Raw genomic sequence first — 19,821 nt, forward strand, 5'->3', positions numbered from 1 at the left:
CCATGAAGAGATCCAGGATTTAAAATGTGTAGAAGAGACAGACTCATCTCATGTAATATTTAGATCATTGCAATTGTACAATATATAAACACAAAAAATATCTGACCATTAACAACTGTGTTGACAATTTCACTGTCGAACTCTAGCTGGATTAAAATATACCACTTGATAGGTATACTACAAATGACAGTGTGGGTCAATATAGTACACTTTTACCACTGGTTAAAAGCTTGCTAGTTTTAAGACGAAAATATATTAAGATAAATCAAATTTAGTTTGATTTTAAGCCTAGACAAGACAGATGCAAAAATAACATCCAAATTGATATTTCTGTAGTCTGCATGATAAAACTGAAAAGGTTTCTAACTGCAAGGAATAAAATCTTTTTTTAATTTGGGTGATGGGTGTGTGAAAATGTTTTTCATTCATACCTAAAGACTCACTAGGCAAGCCTGAAAGTTAATTCTAGTACCGCATACTAAAAATGATGTAGTGTACAACTGATTTAAGAAATCAAACAGGGAAAAGAAAACTAAGTTTATTTCCATAATCTTACTGGAAGAGTCTGGTTTAAAGTGGTTTGTGCCTGAGGCATTTCTCTTGTCACTAGTTCATCCTATTATTTTACTTTCAGACTGCTGGGAGTCTGAAGTTATTGAGAAAGGTCCCATGGAATCCATGGAAAATATACCTAACTCCAATCAAATAAATGACCCTCACAAACTGATTTTGTAAAGACATTGAACCAAACACACTCCCAGGGTTTTTTCCACAAGAATCCCCAGTGCTCTTTTAAAAGCCACAAATAGGCTTTACACGGATCACCTCAGAGCTCAAGAGAATCGGAACACAACATTCATGATTGGTGTTTGGTGCTGGCTAGGCTGGAGATACTGGCCTCTGGGTTTACAAGGACAATTTGGAGTCAAGAGGACTCCATCATGCCGAATAATCCCGGGCCCGGCCTGTAAACTCCCAACTATCTCTAAAAAGGAATTAAAGTCAATGTTCATACACCAGACTACTGCAGGCAGAAAGCCAAGAGAAGAAAAGAAGCAGCAGCGAGAAAAAAAAAAAAAATTCACTTGAGAACCTTTGAGGACTGGGAAACATGTAGGCCAAAAGGACTATGGCACGATGGCATGTCCACTATTCAGGGTGCAGGGTAATGCAATGAATTACCCAGGTTTGTCTTTTACAGGGCCGGTTGCACTAACTGGGCATAAAAAAGCTTGTCATAAGTGCCTTGACAGGCACTGGTATGTCTGACTGTTTGATCTGACTTTACACATGTTGCACCAAGCTACAATAGGTAGCATAAACAGAGGTCGAGCATTAACATGGGGTCTAGCATATGTGATGTGTTTGCATGCATAAACACTGAACAAAATTGACATGAATCAAACAACTCTTGAATGTCTCTAAGTGAACTACGTAAGCTATGACTTGTGTTTTAAGCAGTTTATAGTCTACAACTAAACAAGTAATACCTTAAAAATAATTTAAAAGATTATACAGCTACAGCTTGCTAACCAAGTACAAATTTGGCAAAGTCATCAATTTTGTGCTGGTGTCGTTGATTCAATATTTTTCTTATTGGAAGTTTATTTTTACAAAGCCCAAAGCACATACAGGACAGTACCAGAATTACAGCTAGCTAACCACAATAAAACTTAATGATGCAAATATTTATTGCTGGTTTAGTTAGCTATGTTTTTATAAAGGGGATCTCTATATAGCTAAATAAGTATGATGGATAAATTACTCTTGTTTGTACCACAATGTTGATATGAAAGTTAGTCTTTAGAGAAGCAGTATGGGGAGCATATTTCCATAGCAAAGAGCTTGCATCATCGAATAACTGACAAACTACCCAGGTAGCCCCAACCGCAAAATGCTAATTGAAAGGAATTTAGTCCCGAATCAAACTAGGAGCGAAATTACAGCATGCCATTTTTACATTTAATCATCCCTCTTAATATCAATACCACGACTACCGCTAACATACCACAGCAGGTGGTATCTGCAGTGAGAGAAGGGTTCTGCCTCTCCCCCAGCTTCCTGTAATGTACTGCTCTGACTGGAATCTAGCTGCAATGCATAATGGGTGTTCTGCAGCTAATTCAATATTTGTGTATGTTCTAATTCTATATATTATTTATTAATAATCTTAGCTATGTATCTGCCTGCATCACAATTTTTTAGACATGACTTTTGCCATACGCACTAAAGCTCAGCAGTGATTTTACACTGTAGCTCCCCTGTCTTAAAATGCTGCTGTAACTGATATCACCATGGAGCTAATTTAACAGAGGGTTGTCCCCAAGTCTAACAAAAAGGAATATCAAAATGGTGCAACTGTTGGATATACAAACACCAGGGCTTTAACTCTCCTCTGAGTCAGATGCAGCAGTAAGCCTGGTGGATATCCAGTTGGTACAACCAGCCCCTGGTGTGTGAACGTATCTGACAACAATATTTGATCATGGTTGAAATGCTTGATTTATTGCAACCCTACATGTAAGAATGGCAGTACAAAACAGATGGTGCTGGGTTGAAAAATAATGAGGTAGCTCAAACCATAGCTTTGTTTTCTTTTTTTTTGTTGTTGTCATTGTTGAGTATCTCTCCACAAGGGTTACTTGGGCCATCTAGGGATCTCCAGCACAACTGACTGATATCAAAGACCTGCTTCAGGAGCAGACTTCTGAGTTTGGCGTCTGTTTCCCTGGAAACGTCAACACATTCTGGCAAAAGCAGGCAAAGCTAGATGCTCTACAGCAAGGAGCCCTCCTCCCTGCTCCATCCAATCAGACAGAAGAGGTACAAGGTGCTACCAAGAGGAGAGGAGAGATCACGGCAGAAGGGAGACAAGTGAGCAGCTGGAGAACAGTCACAGACAACACAAAAGACCTTCCAGTTCTGCAGCACTGGGGAGATTAGGATAAGAATATCATCATGAGAGAAATGCCACAACCTGCATAGTTTATTCTCTACTCACACTGCCTTGGACTTTACACATGTGCCCTTAGCATTAAAAAAATGATGACCATTGCCATTATCGTTAACATAAGTTCTAAAACTGCAAATGCCATGCAGTGCATTTTTAAAAATTAAGAATTGAAAGCTAACATACTGTGTCACCACAAAACCCAAAAGTAATAATAATAAAAAAAAAGCATTCACTCCCCCTCCCCCTGCTCTCCTTTGTGGTTTTAGGGTGCAAGTCTCCCTTCTGGTACTGCGCAAGGGCGGTGGGTTGGACGTGGGGGCGGAACACCAGAGGATACCACCTGTCATACGGACGGCAGCACTGCCCATGTGACAGCACGTGCGAGGCGTCCTACGAGGGACAGCTCGGCCGACTGTGACCTTTGAACCCAGCAGTCCAGCTCACGCTTTGGACCAACAGCAGCTTGTCTTGGGAGGGCAGCGTTTTCGTGTGTCCTCCGCCCCCTGCTTGTCTCTGTCTGATGATCACCAAATGCAAACAGTAAGGACTGCTACATTTAAACAGCGTTCAGTTCAAGCATGAGCAGGAAGCGTGTGGTCTAAGGTCATGGCAAACAGGAGCATTTTCATTTGTGACAGACGACCGGCCACAGCCTTTCAAATTACAGTCATACACCCATCTTGACTAATGTTAACTCTGTAGCGTGCATATTAGAGGTTTTGTCTCAGTTTGGAAATGATCTGGCTTTTCAGAGATTAGCTGCAATCTATAAACACATAGATTCGCTGAATAGATCTTTATATATGTATATATATAGAACTTTTATTTGATTTAATCTAAAGCAAACCACCGACATTAAAACTATTGCTTATCCCTGAATTTTTTTTTGTATTTCACGGGGAGGGGGTGGGGTTTTCTGGTTTAAATTTTTTTCCCATGCTTCTGTGTGGTATCCTTCCAATCCACTACCTGAGACAGGCAGAAAACCTCTGTTAACGGCTGCTGGAGTTTGCCCGCACACCTGCCGTGATCTGGCAACATTCGGCATGTCCGGAATCACACACACACACACAGTACAGTGATGGATCCCTGAATGGCCGTCGTCTAGGATATGCTCTTTGAAGTATCGTCTGTAGGTATCGGAAAGTCCCTCCTCACCCCCTGGCCTCCCCTCTGTGTCCGTGTGCCCTGGTGGGGGGGAGGGTTAAACTTCCAGGAAGTCTCTGTCCAGATCCATGAACGCCTCGTCGATGTAGCTCGCTATGGCACAGGGGGAAGTCCGGTCCGAGCTCAGCAGCACGGACACAGTCTCCTTCCAGTAACTGAAGGAGATGCAGGAGCTCTGTGGGAGAGGATCATTACATTATATTACATTACATTCATTTAGCAGACGTTCTTATCCAGACCAACTTCCAGCACAACAGAGTATAAGTGTAGCCATTCAATTTAAACAAGCAACAGTGTCAGACCAGGCCAACAACACTCCCAGACCAGTGAGTGTGAGCATAACATTATTCAAGCCCTACCACAAGTTAACCTGTACAATCTGACAGAAGCCAAATATACCACAATACAACAGTCCCTAGAACACAGATTCTAAATGTTCAGAGACAGTCATGCCTTGGAGTGGTGTGTCCCAAGACTGGTACCAGGACCCCACTGCGTGTCTGCTGTGTATGGATTTCATTCCAGCTTTGCTTCCATCTCATTACACTAGTCTGAACTGTTGAAAAAACACCAAAATGTGCTTTTGGAGGGTACTACGGGTATAAAAATATATTTATTCGTATCAATGCATCAACACAAAAACAAAAATATTGATTCTGCATGTGACAATCGATCAATACTGCTGATTGGGAGTGGTACTGGGGTGAGTGGCTGGTTGGGAGGGCCGGCACTCACGTTCTCCAGGCAGGTGCTGTCCTTGTCCTTGTTGAGGTAATGGCGCTGCCAGAAGCGCAGCAGGTTGTGGAAGTTGTTGAGCAGGCAGCCCGGGTACTTCTCAGCGTACTCCTTCTCCCGCAGGGCGTTCAGGTAGAAGGGCAGCTTGCCTTTCCTCCGCGCCAGCATCAGAACCACCAGGCTGGTGTTGAGGCAGCTGACGTTCTCCTGTTCCAGAGGAGAGAATGCATGGAGTGAACACCAATGCCCAACACACCTGTGGCTCATCTCTGCTTTCAAACATGAGGCTGCACACTCTTCCTGGGGGGGCTTTTGAAATGGGACATTTTTTTGCAATTTCATTGTTTCAGGACTATGTCCACTGTGCCACTAACCTGGCTAAAATGCACAAAATACAGTCCTCATTCATAGGTCTTCTTGCTAAGAAGCACATTATACAATGAGAATCGGAAAGCATGGATTCAGGATGGAAGATTCATACCGAGCTGAACTGTGAACTGAATTTTTTTTAGAAAAAACTTGGAAAAAACAATGTGCGGTTTTTGCTGCATTCCAAGTTCAGCACATTCTGGGTCTGACTGCATCGGGTCCTTTACACTGACACTAATTCCCCAGGATTACACGGAGAGGTTGTTAGAGAGTTTACCTGTGTAAGTGTTTGCACGTTAATGATGTTGACGAGCCTGAAGAGGAAGGAGAGCCTGTTCTCCACGCGGGACATGTACGACAGCAGACAGCATTCTGAGAGCACTTCCACCACTGCAAAGAGCACAGGACAGCACATATTTCACAGCACTCGCCATCATCTGCTCCTCTCCCTCTCAGCAATGCACATTTTACATCTCTTCATGCTTTAAGGCCCTTGTGGCTTTTGTTAGATTTTTTTTTTTTTTTTTAAATCATGCTGGAAGGTTCCCTCAAGATCAAGCCTACTAAAAATTCACAGCACCTTTTACATCCTCTGTCTGGTTCTCAAATCTGTCCAGCGACAAGACGATGCATCGCACCAGCATGTTGGAATCCACCAAGGAGCTGTTTATCTGGTTCAAGAATATTTGAAACTGGAAAAAAGAAGATATGATATAATTTTCACATGAGCTAACCACATGCAGTGCAGAGAAACCCCAGTTTTTCCATCTTTTGGCAGTGCCTCTTGGGCCGTGTCGGCGTCCCACCTTCTCCTCCGTGTTGACGTATTTGTTGAACCTCCGGAAAGCATCGATGTTGAACTTCATGAGCTCCCCCAGCAGGTCGAAGTAGCTCTGCAGCACGTCTCGGGACTTGCAGCCGCTGTCGATGATGCAGAACAGGATGTGCTGGGGAAGGGGGCAGAGAGGGAAAGAGGAAGTGAGCAGAGGAGTCACAGCGAATGGGTCCACGCTTAAGCTGGGGATGGCAGTGTAGCACAGTGGTAAGGAACATGACTCATAAGCACTACTGTTGTACCCTTGGCAAAGGTACTACACCCAGAATTGCCTCAGTAAATATCCCACTGTATAAACTGGTAACATGTTAAAAAAAGTTGTAACCTATGTAAGTGGCTCTGGATAAGAGCGTCTGCGAAATGCCAATAATGCAACGTAATGTGATGTAAGCTCCTCACCTCCAGAAGGCCACGCTTCAGGAGGAACACCTGGTCAGCGTAGGAGGTGGCCCCTCTCAAGAAGCTCTCCACTGCCCTGGCCTGCCAGAACCTGGGGGTGGATCGGGGGGGCGATTGAGAGAGACGAAAGAGAAAGGGTGTGAGGGATGTGACCACCAGAATGGCAGATTGAGGGGGCTATATCACACACCTCTCAAATGGAGCAGTCACATGTCACGACTGCCTGCAAAGGGCTGCGTAGAAGGGAGGCCATACTCTGACTGTATGGATTTTTACCTAAAAGAGGAGTCCGCTGGTTCCCTCTTCATGACTGCAAGTAGTCGCGTCAGCAGACCCTTTTTACCATCACACACCAGACTCCTACAATGTAAGGAGCATAACGGCAGAAAAAGGGATGATGATGTCACTTATCTTCTGATCTGTTGCTCAGCCATACAGATATCATTCTGGTTGTACACTTTCACCAAAAGACTTGTATGAAGCCTAAATACTGGGCTCCATGTGTATTTCCTCCAGAAAGCCTTTAAAAATTCCAAAAATGCAAGCCCCACCCTTCCTCCCTAACCCCTTTTCCACTGTAAAGCTGGAACCATGCTGACAAGCGCTGGCTTACCCAGTAGAATATGGTTGCTTTTTCACTTTTACCTGCAACCAGAGCTGTAACATGTACAATGACTGAAAATTCCTCTGGTTCTGACTCCGCAGTGTGAAGAAGGTGCCCCTGACCATAATTCCCTACCTGTCGGTATTGACCAGAGCCTCCACCTCCGGGATGTTGGCTTTCAGAGAGATGGCGCTCAGCTCGTTCAGCTCCTGGCTGTTCAGAAGCAGGTACTTGTTCCTGAAACAAGGAACAGATTACACTCACTCACAGGATTTACACCTGGGGCCTGTGGGCACAGTGCCCTGTACTTTCCCTTTACTCCCTGTATACTCACTCGTGGTGGTCACTGAAACTCTGGAGTAGCCGCAAGAACTGGATTTTGAAGGAAATTTCCTGTGGGAGGTGCCAAAAAAGTCAATCGACACTTGTTTACGGCAGAGACACGTATCAGATTATTGATCACGGTTATGTACTTACTGGGCTGCAGTCACAGTTCTGGTTCTGACCATGCAGGACGTGGTTGGATGTCTGTTTCCTCCAGATGAGCTTGTCAAAGAGGTTGTTGAGTCCCGGGATGAGCCGAAACTCAGCCAACATCTTATGCACCTGCAAGTGTGTGTACACAGGGATAATCACTACTGTCAATACCCAGTCATTAATCATGCTACTTATGAATGAATGCAAAATGCATATCTGAGCCAAAATCTGTCGTAAACAGTCAATTAGTGAGACAAAACAAGGTGACTTCAATCCATAAATCCTCCTTACAATCTGTGTTGCATCCAGTGCAACAATCATTGGAGGTTGCATGTTCATTCCTGTTCTGTTCTGTTCAGACATAAAATAGATGACTCTATTTTCTGTATCCATAAAATCACAAAGCACACACGTCAGGAACGTGGCAGTATACAGCTCTGTTGGATTACATCCGTCAGCGAGAGAACAGTTTAACCAACCTGGTTCCTCTGCCGGCCCATGAGCAGCACACACAGGACGTAGAGCACCTCCACCTTGTACATGATCTCGTGCACGATCTTCATCGACTGCGGCAGCCTGTGTCTCAGGGGGCTGGTGGCCAGAGTGCTCTCATCTGATGATTCTGGAATGATGGGGGGGGAGGAGGTCATGCCATTTTGTCACTGACATTTAAAGAGACCAGTCTTTTCAGAGACCTATAACCGAGCCTGTGGCTATTCCCACATGCAACAAATGGTGGTGCTCGGTGCTCAAAAGGGATTCATTTCGAATCTGATTTACGAGACGGCCTCTGCGGCATCTGGGGAGGTTAACTGTGTGAATGAGTGGCTGAGGACTTGGACTTCAACTACATATCTGAATTTTGCAATGCAAGTTAGAGCAGCTTCACTAATGATTAGGGAAACAAAGCAAAGTACATTTATTATTTTAAAAAGCATTTCACTCATGCTTACACTTTTCCTGTTGATTTTGTCCACTTGCTTGTGAAAAACATTAAATTTTCAGATTTTTCTCTCACAAAAATATGAAAAGCTCCAGTTGTGAGACTCATGCAGCATATCCCTATATCATTGAATCTTTGCTGATATTAGGGAAGTATAGCTAGCTAACTGGCCACTTATTTCAATTGTGAACCTACCTATCAACAGATCTTTATGGGCCAATATCATTTCTTGTTTTGTTTAGTTAACTGGCTACTTTGCAAGCTACTTGGCTGGCCAGACAAAGCATGGTGGCCTGAAGACATGCTGTGAAGCTTACTATGTCTCATCTGTGATGGAACACAAGGAGCAATATTTACACAAACCTCCCTGTCGTGCCCCTGCTCCCTCTTTTCACAATCTCCTGCTGTTTCAAGCACATTTATGGCACTGGGCCACTCCAAATGGATGAGGCGGAGCAGCTAATGTCCGATGACACCCATATTCCCATGCACACACTGACAGGTGAAAACAGTGACACAAGCTTTGCTATTGAAACGATGACACAAGCTTTGGCATCGAAAATTTTGTAAATTGTATGAACATAGCATTATATTGCACATTAATAATCTGTAATAAATTAAAGACATGGAAGAAAACATGCCAGAGAAGACTACACCTTCACATTATTGACATTAAGATGGGATATACTCTTCCTAATCCCTACTGTTTAGTGTTCTATAAACTGCTCATAACACTGCTCTTTTCCACAGGACAATACCTATAAAAATATGTTTATACTTTCAATGCTCAGATAAGAACAAGTAACTCTTTCAGTGCATTTCCTCCCCATCTCGCTCTCTTCACTCTTGATCCAAACAAACGACCCCAAAATGAATTACGCACTAACTGATCTTTCCGATGCCCTGAGCGTTTGTGCCCATGCCCCTGCCTCTACCTCCTTATCTTTAGCCCAACACAAGCTTCCAATCTCTCTGGCCTGTCTTTGCAATCATTTTTTCTGTTTAAAAAAGACCCCATGAGGCTCACCCCACTGACCTACCCTAGTTCTGTAACCATATGTTGAATCTCCATTTGTCATCTATCTTTGTACTAACTAACTCTTCCTCGTTTGGTCTGCTTCTCTAAAACAAGAAATTTTGTGTCTACTTCACAGATCTCATTTGCCTAAGGATGCATTTTAATAATGACAGCAACTGCTAGATTAGGTCACAACGTTTTTGACAAGTTTCATTAAAAGAAACGACCCTTTGCCTTGGTGCATATTGCTGCGTTTGCCTGAGTTGTGGTATCCTATCATCTGTACATTTGCTTTGTTGCTAATTCCGCAGCTGCCTTGTCTACTGTTTCATAAGCAAAAGCCCTGGCTTTTCTCCTGTTTGTGTCAGATGTTACAGATCTATTAACATTACTAAATTCAATCCAGTAGATCAGGAATACTAATGAAATCCTGGTTTTCACAAATGCTCTGCAAAGGAAGCACTACTCCAGCACAGTCTTCTGAAGCTAGTTTTGCCAGTCAAAGCTGACTTTGAACCTATTTCAAGCACATATTTCAAAGGCTTAAAAGGCAATCACGTGAAACACACTGGATGAAACAGATCCTAACATTTACAAGTAAAAACCAAGTAAAGTTGCAAGGTTTTTTCTTGATCTACCTGGACAACTTTTAAATGGTATACATTTGCTATTCCAATTAAAGACAAAAACCTCTACTGGCTTGTGAAAGAGTTTTTTTCAGGCTGACAAGCGGTTGATCGCCTGTGAAATGGCTGGCAAGTGAGCAACACCTCCCACCTGTACTGCTGTGTTCTGCCTCCTCTGTGGCCATCTGCACGAGAGCGTCCAGTACAAGGGCGTTGTCCAGCCAGGTGTACCAGTCCTCCAGCTCCTGCAGGAAATTGGACGTCCCTGTCGCCTCCGACACCTTCCGCGTCGCCAACTTGCACAGTCTCTCAATGAAGCCCGGGATGTTGAGGAGAGTCACTGGGACAGAGGAGAAGAGGAGATGTTCACACTTTAATCTGCCAGTGGACTTTAACAACTGTTCCTCATTTTTTGACAAGAGCCAGAGTTATCTGAATACTGGTTGTCAATTAATAACTTCATCAATGGATACTCAAACCTTTTAGTCTCCTTGCTACTTTCTACCCATAAAAGACTGACCAACGCCAGTGCTATCTGCCTGATAAAGCTAGCAATGAACCCTTGGTGACAGTTAGATTCAGATTGCCACAGAGGTCTTTTTATATTTTGCATGTCCTGCTATACCTTGGTTGACCTCTGCACGCGAGGGGCTGGCGTTCTTCTTCTGCTGGGCGTTCTTGGCCAGGAGAGTGTGTTTGTCGTCGTTGCCGACATCGGGCTCGGAGATGGTGACGGACAAGATGCGACAGAAGTTGGCGAGCTGCTGCTGGTCGAAGCTCTGCACCAGAGTGGGCAGGTTGGGGATGTCCTCCAGCTGGATCATCTCCTGTAATGCAGGGAGGAAGACGGAGCAATATGGTCACTACAGGGCCCATCAACGAGTCTAAGGCTGTCGCGGTGAAGGAATTTCCCTGTGGTGATTTACGGTGGCTCAAAAGCACGATATACGGTATTATCGCCTTTTTTTTTTTTTTGCAAATTACTTCATTTATCCTGATTTTAGTGCTATATAAATAAGCTTTATTGTTAGGCTATTATTAGGTATATTATTGCTTTTCAAATGACAGATATCCTTTATGAAAAAAAAAAAGGATTAAGCAGAGCCATTGAGCAGATTCATTTCTCGTGTGCATGAGAAACTATTTAAATTTTTTTTTTTTGCTCAACCGAAATAGTTTCTCGTGCGTAACAGTTGTGGCTGTCGCTTGCCATCCCCTGTGGTTGGCTTGTCAACAGCGTGGTACTGCAATATTGCGGTTACCACGACAGCCCTAAACGTGTCCCTTTAAGGCATCCCCACGCTTCAGCTCAAACTGATGTGAAAATCTGGTTCCGATCTCCCATGTCAAAAAACACAATGGCTCCATATCCAGTCGTTATCTCCTGAGCTAAAAACTGAATCTCTTAAACATTTGCTTCTGTGCTTTACTGCAAAGCCATTATGTGGCAATAAAAAAACATTTAAAAAATCAAAATAAAAGTTTCTGTGTGTGTGAAATATATTAACGGGTCATTGGTGTTGTGTGTTCGGGTGGAGGGGGGCGATACTTAATGACGCACACAGACTACAGATGTTTTGCAGCTGGGATGAAAGATCAAAAGGTGTTTCCGCAGCTTTGTCCTCACCTTCTTGACACCAAGAATGTCCTCAATTAGCGTGGCTGTCTGCAGAAAGGTCTTCTTATTTGTCATCAGTGTGAACAGAAACAGGACAAAGTCGTTCCTTGACGCCAAGCTTTTTGTCACCCCTTCCTTCTGAAAAGCGGGTAAAGGAGACAGAACTATTATGTGCCAGGACAGCTGAGCTTAAGATGGTAAACACAACAGACAAGCAGAGACAGGAGTAGAGGCATCTGGCACTAATCCCTCAACACCTTTCCCTTCCCTCGCTGAATTAAGATCAGAATCAATTATCTGTAAAGATACAGATCAGTAATCAGCATAATCAACAGAAGTACTTACGCATATACAGCAGTTGTAAAGAACACTTAGACAGTCCTTGACTAGGTCATCACTCACTGTGGAGAAAACACGATTATTTATCTTAGTTGATTAAGCTTTTCATAACATCACTGTTTCCCCATTAGAGAATATAAGGCAAGTACATTTTGTACAGAATGGTCCTCAGAGCTGTATGAAAGGCTTATGCAACTAAATGCCACCAAGGACATTACACTACTTATTATAATAAAACCAAAGAGTCATATGGAATCAGACCATACATATTCATATTATCTAATGTTCTCAATGTGTTTGTGTAGGTCAATGCAAGACTAATATTGACAACACATACAGCTTGTTATTGAGAAATGAACGTTTTATCTGGCAGCTTACTTTTGGGGTTGTTCATCTGTGTTGTCAGAGTGGGTCTCATTAAGATTTCCACCAGTAACTGCAAGGCAAAGAAATCATCAATGACCACACAGCAACAACATGCAAAACGGTCCAACTTGTCTCACAATAGCACTCAAAATATTCTTTGAAAAACACCCCCCCCCCCAAACATCAAAAGCTGGAACTCACGTCAACGCCTCCAAAGAGATCAAACGTGTATGTGTTGGGGAAGGTGGACTCCTGGGCCGTTTTCCTGTCCTCAGTCACAAACGACATGGCTTCCATGGAGAGTAAGGATGACAATTCCTACCATGAGGGAAAAAAAACACATCAATGGCTCTGTTGACAGCTTGTTCACAGCACCTTCCTCTCACATTAACCCAAAGCCCCAAAAGACATTACAAGGACAAAGAAAAAAAGAAATGAAAGTCAAAAATTAAACACGAGTGATCTAAATAAAACAAATACAATTACAACTAGGAATATAACTACAGGGGTGTGTATGTGTACATACACACAAAAATATACTAGCTCTACCTCTGAAGACAGGGCAAAAAGGCCATTTATGAATGAAAGGCATTGGTTTTCATAGACAAAGGGAAAGGGGCAGGGACAGAGGTCTACCTTCACCACTCCGTGGGTCTGGGAGAGGTCGCTGTTGGGATGACTGCTCACATACAGCTTCTGCAGCAAGATGGGGATCCCGTGCCACCTGGCACGCTTGTCCCGCTCCTGGAGCAGAGCCTCTGGTATCTGAAAAGGCGGCAGCACGGTTGCGGTCACAAACGAAACAGAAATGTCACAAATACTTCAGAATGACAGCAATCCCTGTGCTAGGATTTCTGACACCCGGTAGGGGCACACATTGCATTTCCATTGAGACAGATGGCATACGCTCCGTTTCATCCACACGTCACCCACAGATCAAATCCTACATTTCTTATATATAGTAGGGAGGCGTGTTAATTTCACCGCAATACACGAGATATGAATTCTACATTCCATCAGTCCTTTTTTTCCTTTTAGTCATCACAACTTCTGAATCATGTTAGTGACGCAAAACTGCCAGTCAACTGACACATATCCCAAAATGCTTGAGCTTTTCTTAGAACGAACACAATTAAGGTCAATGTTCAATCTAGCCATAGTACACCCAGTCATTGGGTTAAACCACAAAATTAAGCAAGTGTTTTGGGTTTGCAGTGTTAACAAAACATTTCTTCCCATTCATTTCAGCAGCCACAGAGCTCTTAAAATTGCATGTGTGCAATGCAAAAATATACACTTAAAGGTATCAAAGTTAAGGATGAAGCCTAATGAGATTAGACTCAGATGTCTGTGTGTAGGGCCATACAGCCAATTGGCTGCTCTCAGGGGCATGTTTATTGAACTGGGATAATTAAGGTATCCACAATTGCCATACTATTTGTGTACACTCAGCACACTCAAAAAAAACAATTTCCAGGCCCCTGTCAGATCAACACTGCTGTAGCAACTGATATTGAAGTGTGCTGTGGTTGCTTATGAAATGATTCCTGCATAAGTCTTCATCATTCTGAAAATGCTGACTGGCTGGGAAGCCAAAAAAGGGAAACATTTTAAAGGCTGTTCCAAGGCAGACTAAGCTTTAAAGTACATGTGTAGGTTTCATTTTACAACATTTTCATCTCATAAGGTCATAGTCTCATCAAGATTCACCCACCTCCATATTTAAGTTTTTAGAGGAAAAACAACTGACCAAAAGAACAAAACCTATATGTAAAAGAATTGTTTGCATTCTCTGTTTATTACCGCTTATGTAAGTGGTCTGTAAACAAAAGTAAGAAGAATTATGAAATCATTGCTACCCTTACATTTTCTTCTTGTTTTAGTTTAAAACTAAGCTGATATTCTTGCACATTCTTGCAACAGCCCACTGTTCCTCATTTCCTCACCTAATTTCCTTATTTCCCCCGGCAGACCTGTTTAAATTCCTTGGAGAAACATTCTTACATTCGACATTTTATCCGTTTATTCTGCTCACTGGTATTGCGATACCTCTTTTCCCGTGACAGAACCGTGCTAAGTCACGCCAGAACCAAGCTAGGCTCAGCTGATGAGGCTTAGCTGGAGTTTCAATGTAGTGCCCATGCTATAATCCTGCCAGAACTTGTAAGCAGAAGAAAACAAAAGTAAGTCTACGTTTACAGAGTTTTCAGGCTTAGATTCTGAAAATAAACATGAAAAAATAGCTACTCTAGTTATGCTTTGGATGAACCCTCTTTACTGGTGTGACTTACAATTATGTAAAATTAGCATACCAACTGATAGCTGCAATTATCACAAGGCCACATTCTGAAAGGACAATCAAGAACACTTGACACAAAGAAGTGTCACCGGGCAGCAACAGCTATGCTTCACAGAGCACAGTTACCACCACTGAATCAGTGCAGACCAGGAGTCAACAACACAATCTGTGAAACCTCTGGACATGGGATGGAAATAGAAATCCCAATGCACAGCAGCTGGAGTCATTCCAGGTTTTACCAGAAGCAGGTCAGTGGGCTGAGTGGGAGTCAGCTGTTGGTGGCTTCTATTCGGTGCACTTAGCTGCTTCTAGTAAGACCTGGAGTGGTTCAAACTTACACACTATGGGTGCCGTTACCGTCCTTTCCTTTAGATATAAAGTTTTTTATGAACAACACTATACTTCTACAGAACTGAAAATAAACATGCATACTGTATATACATCTCGATCAACTGCCGTAATACTGGCTGACACTGCTAAGACAACATTTTCCAATACACTGCCCCAGTAATATCTAGCTAGTTAGGTGTGTTTCCAGGAAGGCTGAATAAGTAAGATGAAGGCAAATGAAAAATGATGTAACCTACAAAAAGCATGTGTTAACTCTGTGTTTACTTGCCATTTTCAGAAATATGAATATTTCAAAAATACCTTTTGGATGCCACAGAACACTCCAAAGTGGGAACATTTATAAAGGTATGGCCCATTGTGTAAAAGGAAACAAACAGCATTCCGGAAATGCAATAAATACGTTACGACAGCACACCAAAATTCTCCATCCATGCACTGACAACAAAATGCGGTTTGGTCAAGGATGCTATCCAGCAAAGAACATTTATGGATCCCCAAAACACTATTACTATGTTACAGCTCCACTGATTGCATAACACCTGAGAGACATTACCTGCCACTGTTTGACACAAGGCAAGTTCATTCCATTGCTCTTAAACTTTCCACACTTGTCAAAAATTTAAATTGCAAATTCCAAGGAATAGTGTATTGAAAAAGACAATCTGCATCAAGTGCAAATACATATGATACAGAACCCCAGGCATAATATGAAATCCAGGCAGGCAGCAGCAATTATACTTCAGAAATAAAGAGTTTGAGATAAATGTGAAGCACTGCCTTGCTGTTTACACCAACAGCTGAAATGGGTGTGGCAACTTTCCACAAAATCTGCCAAATGTACAGTCCTGCGAAAACTGGTCTGATTCCATACTGAAAAGTACTAAAAAAGTATACTTTCATATGCAGAAAGGAATGCGTAAAATAGAGATCAAATCAAATTGACAAATCAGTCGATTTTCTGCAAGGATTCTGTTCACAGCCTTCAATGGAATAACCATGCTTAACTTCAGTTCAAAATTTAACCAAGCTGCTGATTGTCATTACCTTTAAGCATGCAACAGCCACAATGCATTTATTGTATACTACTGGCTTCTTTACAGCGACAGAATAGAGGACATAACGAGAATGGCTTAAGTTTTAAACGAAAAATATCATGACCTCTCATTGCTATATAAAATATTCGTCGCACACCAATATCAGCGTAGTGCGGTAATATCTGTTGATACCGTTAGCTGTTAGCCATCCGAGGCAACTCTCAACTGAGAATAATTAAGCTTACGAGTAGTCTTGATTTGTGCAAAATTCCGAATAGATTCAAAAACTTTCTCCGTAAGTACCAGTATTAAAACTACTGATAGATGCTTAATGCTCGCCAGTATCATACCGTCGTTGAAAATTTGTCAATGGTGCAACATATCCAGCATTAGCTAGCTAGCTAGCTGTAAACAGTTTAATGAGTGTGGGATTCAGACAACTTTCGGTATGTGGCAAACATCGATCGGTGTATTTTAAGATTGATCCCGCTAATGAGGATTTAACTAAACGTGAATTCTGACACATTTACGTCATTCCAGGTCTTTGCTACAGTGTGAGGTTTATGTTTTCCTACACGAAGCTATGTTACATAGCTTGCTCGGTGATTGCTAGCGAGCTAGTTTGCTAGATTTGGCAAAGATCAAGGTAACGAGCTAGCTAAAAGGCAAAGAACTAAGTATCTACGGAACGAAGCTAGCTAGCCATGTACGTTAAACTACCGTTAGCTACATAGTTAAATGTAGTATTTATAACGCCATCTAACTGGTACCTATCTAGACTACTCAGTTAACTCAATTTAAAATTAGACAAACATTTTCTGACGAACGCTTGGTGCTAAATTAGCTAACCTGGCAGGCTACGTATGACGAGTATCTAGTCATCTAGTATCTGAAGCTACCAAGGAGATAGCTAGGAAGAACTGTGGCTGTTCATGATCCCAACCTTCAAAATTATCAACCGAATGTGACCATTTGAGACTACTTGTCTAGATACACATCAACATAGCATACAGTAGCAGCTGGCTGCATGGCAGACATCTACATAGCTAGCAACCTTCTGTTCGACAAAAGACCATAAAATCACAGTTCACGTCATCATCACTTGTATTTAGCTGGCCATCTAGCTAGCTGCCTATCTAAAACATAGTTATACTCTCGCACATGTACCAAACACCACTTTAATCATGCGTTCTAAAAGCAGTTTGCACAACCGGAAACTCATGTTTGGGTAACACGATTCCCAGCGTTCTCGAATGCCCCGACAGCGGCCGTAACACTTTAATCTGGACAGAGTCGAACTCTAGCTCCCGGACAGGAACGGCCTTCGCTTCTATCTCCCACTTGGCATAAACGAAAGCGGTGGGGAAAGACGCATTTTACCTGTGTCCCTCGGCACATTCCCCGGCCGGTGATCTCTCCGTGTCTGATCCTCGACAGAATATTCCTGCTTCGGCTTCTTCGGGTTAACCCAGTCCGAGGGGACTCGGTACCCACCGACGTCGCCATTACTTCTTCTTCCTGAACTGTTCTAAACAGGAAACTGCGGGTCGTAGTTCGATAAATGTACCTCCTCGTATACAGCACCACCTGTCGGTGGATAAGATCAGAACTTTGTCAGCGGAACATTTAGCTGCCACGCCGTATTGCTATCTGGGCTTGCTGCAAGCCTGTAAAACCAAGGATCGATATGTAATTAAAATGATCGATACCTAAGCTAAGGCTTCCTTTTATGAATGAAAAATCCAAAGATCACTTTCCAATCCACGCAGACTATTTTCTGCTTTCTCCTCTCTCCTCAATCCCCTGTCTCCTCCACCCCCCTCTGATCTCTCTGGACACTCCTTCAGGGTGTCCTGGAATGGTTGGTTGTCCAGACCCCACAGCCTGTCTACGGGTGTCCCTCAAGGCTCTGTACTCGATGCCCTACTATTCTCCCTTTACATGCAATCTCTCGGCTCTGTCATCTCCTCCCATGTTTTTTCGTGTCATTTCTATGCCGACAGCACACAATTCTTCCTGCCTTTTCCACTGTCTGACACACAGGTTTCTGCATGCCTCTCAGTTTGCCTGAAAGACATTTCACAGTGGATGGTGGACCACCACCTGAAGCTGAACCTGGCTAAACCTGAGATGCTTTTCATCCCATGCAAGTCCTCCCTGTTTCAAGAGCTCTCCCTCAGCCTAGACTCTACAAGCCTTACAACCAATAGCATTATCAAAAGTCTTGGTGTAATGCCTGATAGCTAACTGTCCTTCTCCTCTCAGGTGGCAGCAGTGAGGTGGGCTTGCAGATTCTTCCTTTACTACATCCAAAGGATCTGCTCTTATCTCACTACATATTCAACACAGCTGCTAGTTCAGGCACTGATGTTCCCACGCCTAGACTACTGAAACTGCCCCTTTGCTTGCCTTCCTGCCTGTGCAATCAAACCTCTACAACTAATCCAAAATGCAGCTGCATGGCTTGTCTACAATCTAAACATAGTCAAGTTACTCCCCTCCTCATCTCACTTCATTGGCTTCATGTTATCATTCACATTAAGTTCAAAACCTTGGTGCTGGCATACAGGACGGTGAATGGGACAGCCCCCTCATACCTACGACCCCTCTTCACACCCTACGTTCCCTCAAGATCGCCGCACATCTGCAGGGTAACTGACTGTCCCGACCCGACAGGGTCGCTCTTCTCAGACACAATCCCTGTCTGTACTGAACCCTGACTGGTGGAATGAACTTCCCACAGGGGTTAGGACATCAGAATCACTGGCCATCTTCTGATGCAGACTGAGGACTCACCTCTTCAGACTGCATCTCGGTTTGACTTCTATCTCCCATCCCCTAACACCTGCTACTTATAATATTTGATGTTAACTTTATGTGTAATATTGTGATGTATTTTGATTTTGTGTTCTAGGGACAGTTCTATTGTAGTGTGCTTGGCTTCTGTCATAGTGCACAAGTTAACTTGTGGTAGTGCTCAAATACTGTTATGCTCACACTCACTGGTCTGGGAGTATTGTTAGCTTGGTCTGACACTGTTGCTCATTTAAATTGAATGGATACACTTATGTTCTATTATGCTGGAAGTCGCTCTGGACAAGAGTGTCTGCTAAATGCATGTAAGGTAATGTTATGTAACATACGCCATATAAGAGTGGGTTGAGTTCTGTCATGGCACATTCAGGGTATATTTACATTTAATCCTGTGTGAGTGAAATGGAAACTGAAAAACAGAAAGGAATACCTTTTTGGATTAATAGCAGAGGAAGCTCAGTTTCCCATCAATTCATTTGATTCACTTCACTTCAGCAACTAATATATAACTGTAAAATATAACATTTTTCATTTACAACATTTGGACAGATATAAAGTATCTTGTAAATAGTAAATAGCCAAGATGGCTGCAGGGGAAGTCTGTGCATCTTATGGGCCTGTTTTTGTTTTTATCAAAGTATATGCATGCTTAGCAAATATTTCTGTCTATAGAAATAACTTGCACAGTGCACACGTGGGTTGAGAATTGCAAAACATAAGATATGGAATATTTGACAAAATATTGCATGTAATCTCAAGTGCAAGTTGAAAGCACATGCAGGCTGACCCTATGTGGGCTGGCATTCACACTGCACTAAAAAAAACTGCACTCAGAATCCTTAACCAAAGACCACTTCAGGAGAAAGGTCTCAGG

At 42.8% G+C, this 19,821-nt stretch overlaps 1 protein-coding gene across 1 annotated transcript; it reads right to left on the reverse strand.

Annotated features, from left to right (window-relative positions):
- Positions 1-400: 400 nt before the first annotated feature.
- LOC118780885 (short transient receptor potential channel 4-associated protein-like) lies at positions 401-17,646 on the reverse strand. Its single transcript, XM_036533636.1, has 19 exons — positions 17,514-17,646; positions 13,086-13,214; positions 12,651-12,767; positions 12,462-12,519; positions 12,090-12,145; positions 11,754-11,882; positions 10,752-10,953; positions 10,278-10,466; positions 8,019-8,161; positions 7,540-7,668; positions 7,397-7,455; positions 7,198-7,299; positions 6,735-6,818; positions 6,459-6,549; positions 6,031-6,171; positions 5,805-5,916; positions 5,502-5,614; positions 4,856-5,062; positions 401-4,295 (listed from the first exon to the last, which is right to left on the reverse strand). The coding sequence occupies exons 1-19, from the start codon at positions 17,637-17,639 to the stop codon at positions 4,158-4,160; spliced, it is 2,325 nt and encodes a 774-aa protein (XP_036389529.1). The 5' UTR covers positions 17,640-17,646; the 3' UTR covers positions 401-4,157.
- Positions 17,647-19,821: the final 2,175 nt, after the last annotated feature.

This window comes from Megalops cyprinoides, chromosome 7, assembly GCF_013368585.1.
Source record: "Megalops cyprinoides isolate fMegCyp1 chromosome 7, fMegCyp1.pri, whole genome shotgun sequence".
Taxonomy (NCBI): Eukaryota; Metazoa; Chordata; class Actinopteri; order Elopiformes; family Megalopidae; genus Megalops; species Megalops cyprinoides.

Excerpts from the sequence above, each read along its gene's own strand:
- LOC118780885 (XM_036533636.1), bottom strand. The coding sequence starts at position 17,639 with ATGGCGACGTCGGTGGGTACCGAGTCCCCTCGGACTGGGTTAACCCGA. Across the intron at positions 12,768-13,085 it reads AGACCCACGGAGTGGTGAAG|GAATTGTCATCCTTACTCTC; the intron begins GTAGACCTCTGT and ends CCCTCATGGTAG. Across the intron at positions 7,669-8,018 it reads TGGGCCGGCAGAGGAACCAG|GTGCATAAGATGTTGGCTGA; the intron begins GTTGGTTAAACT and ends ACACACTTGCAG.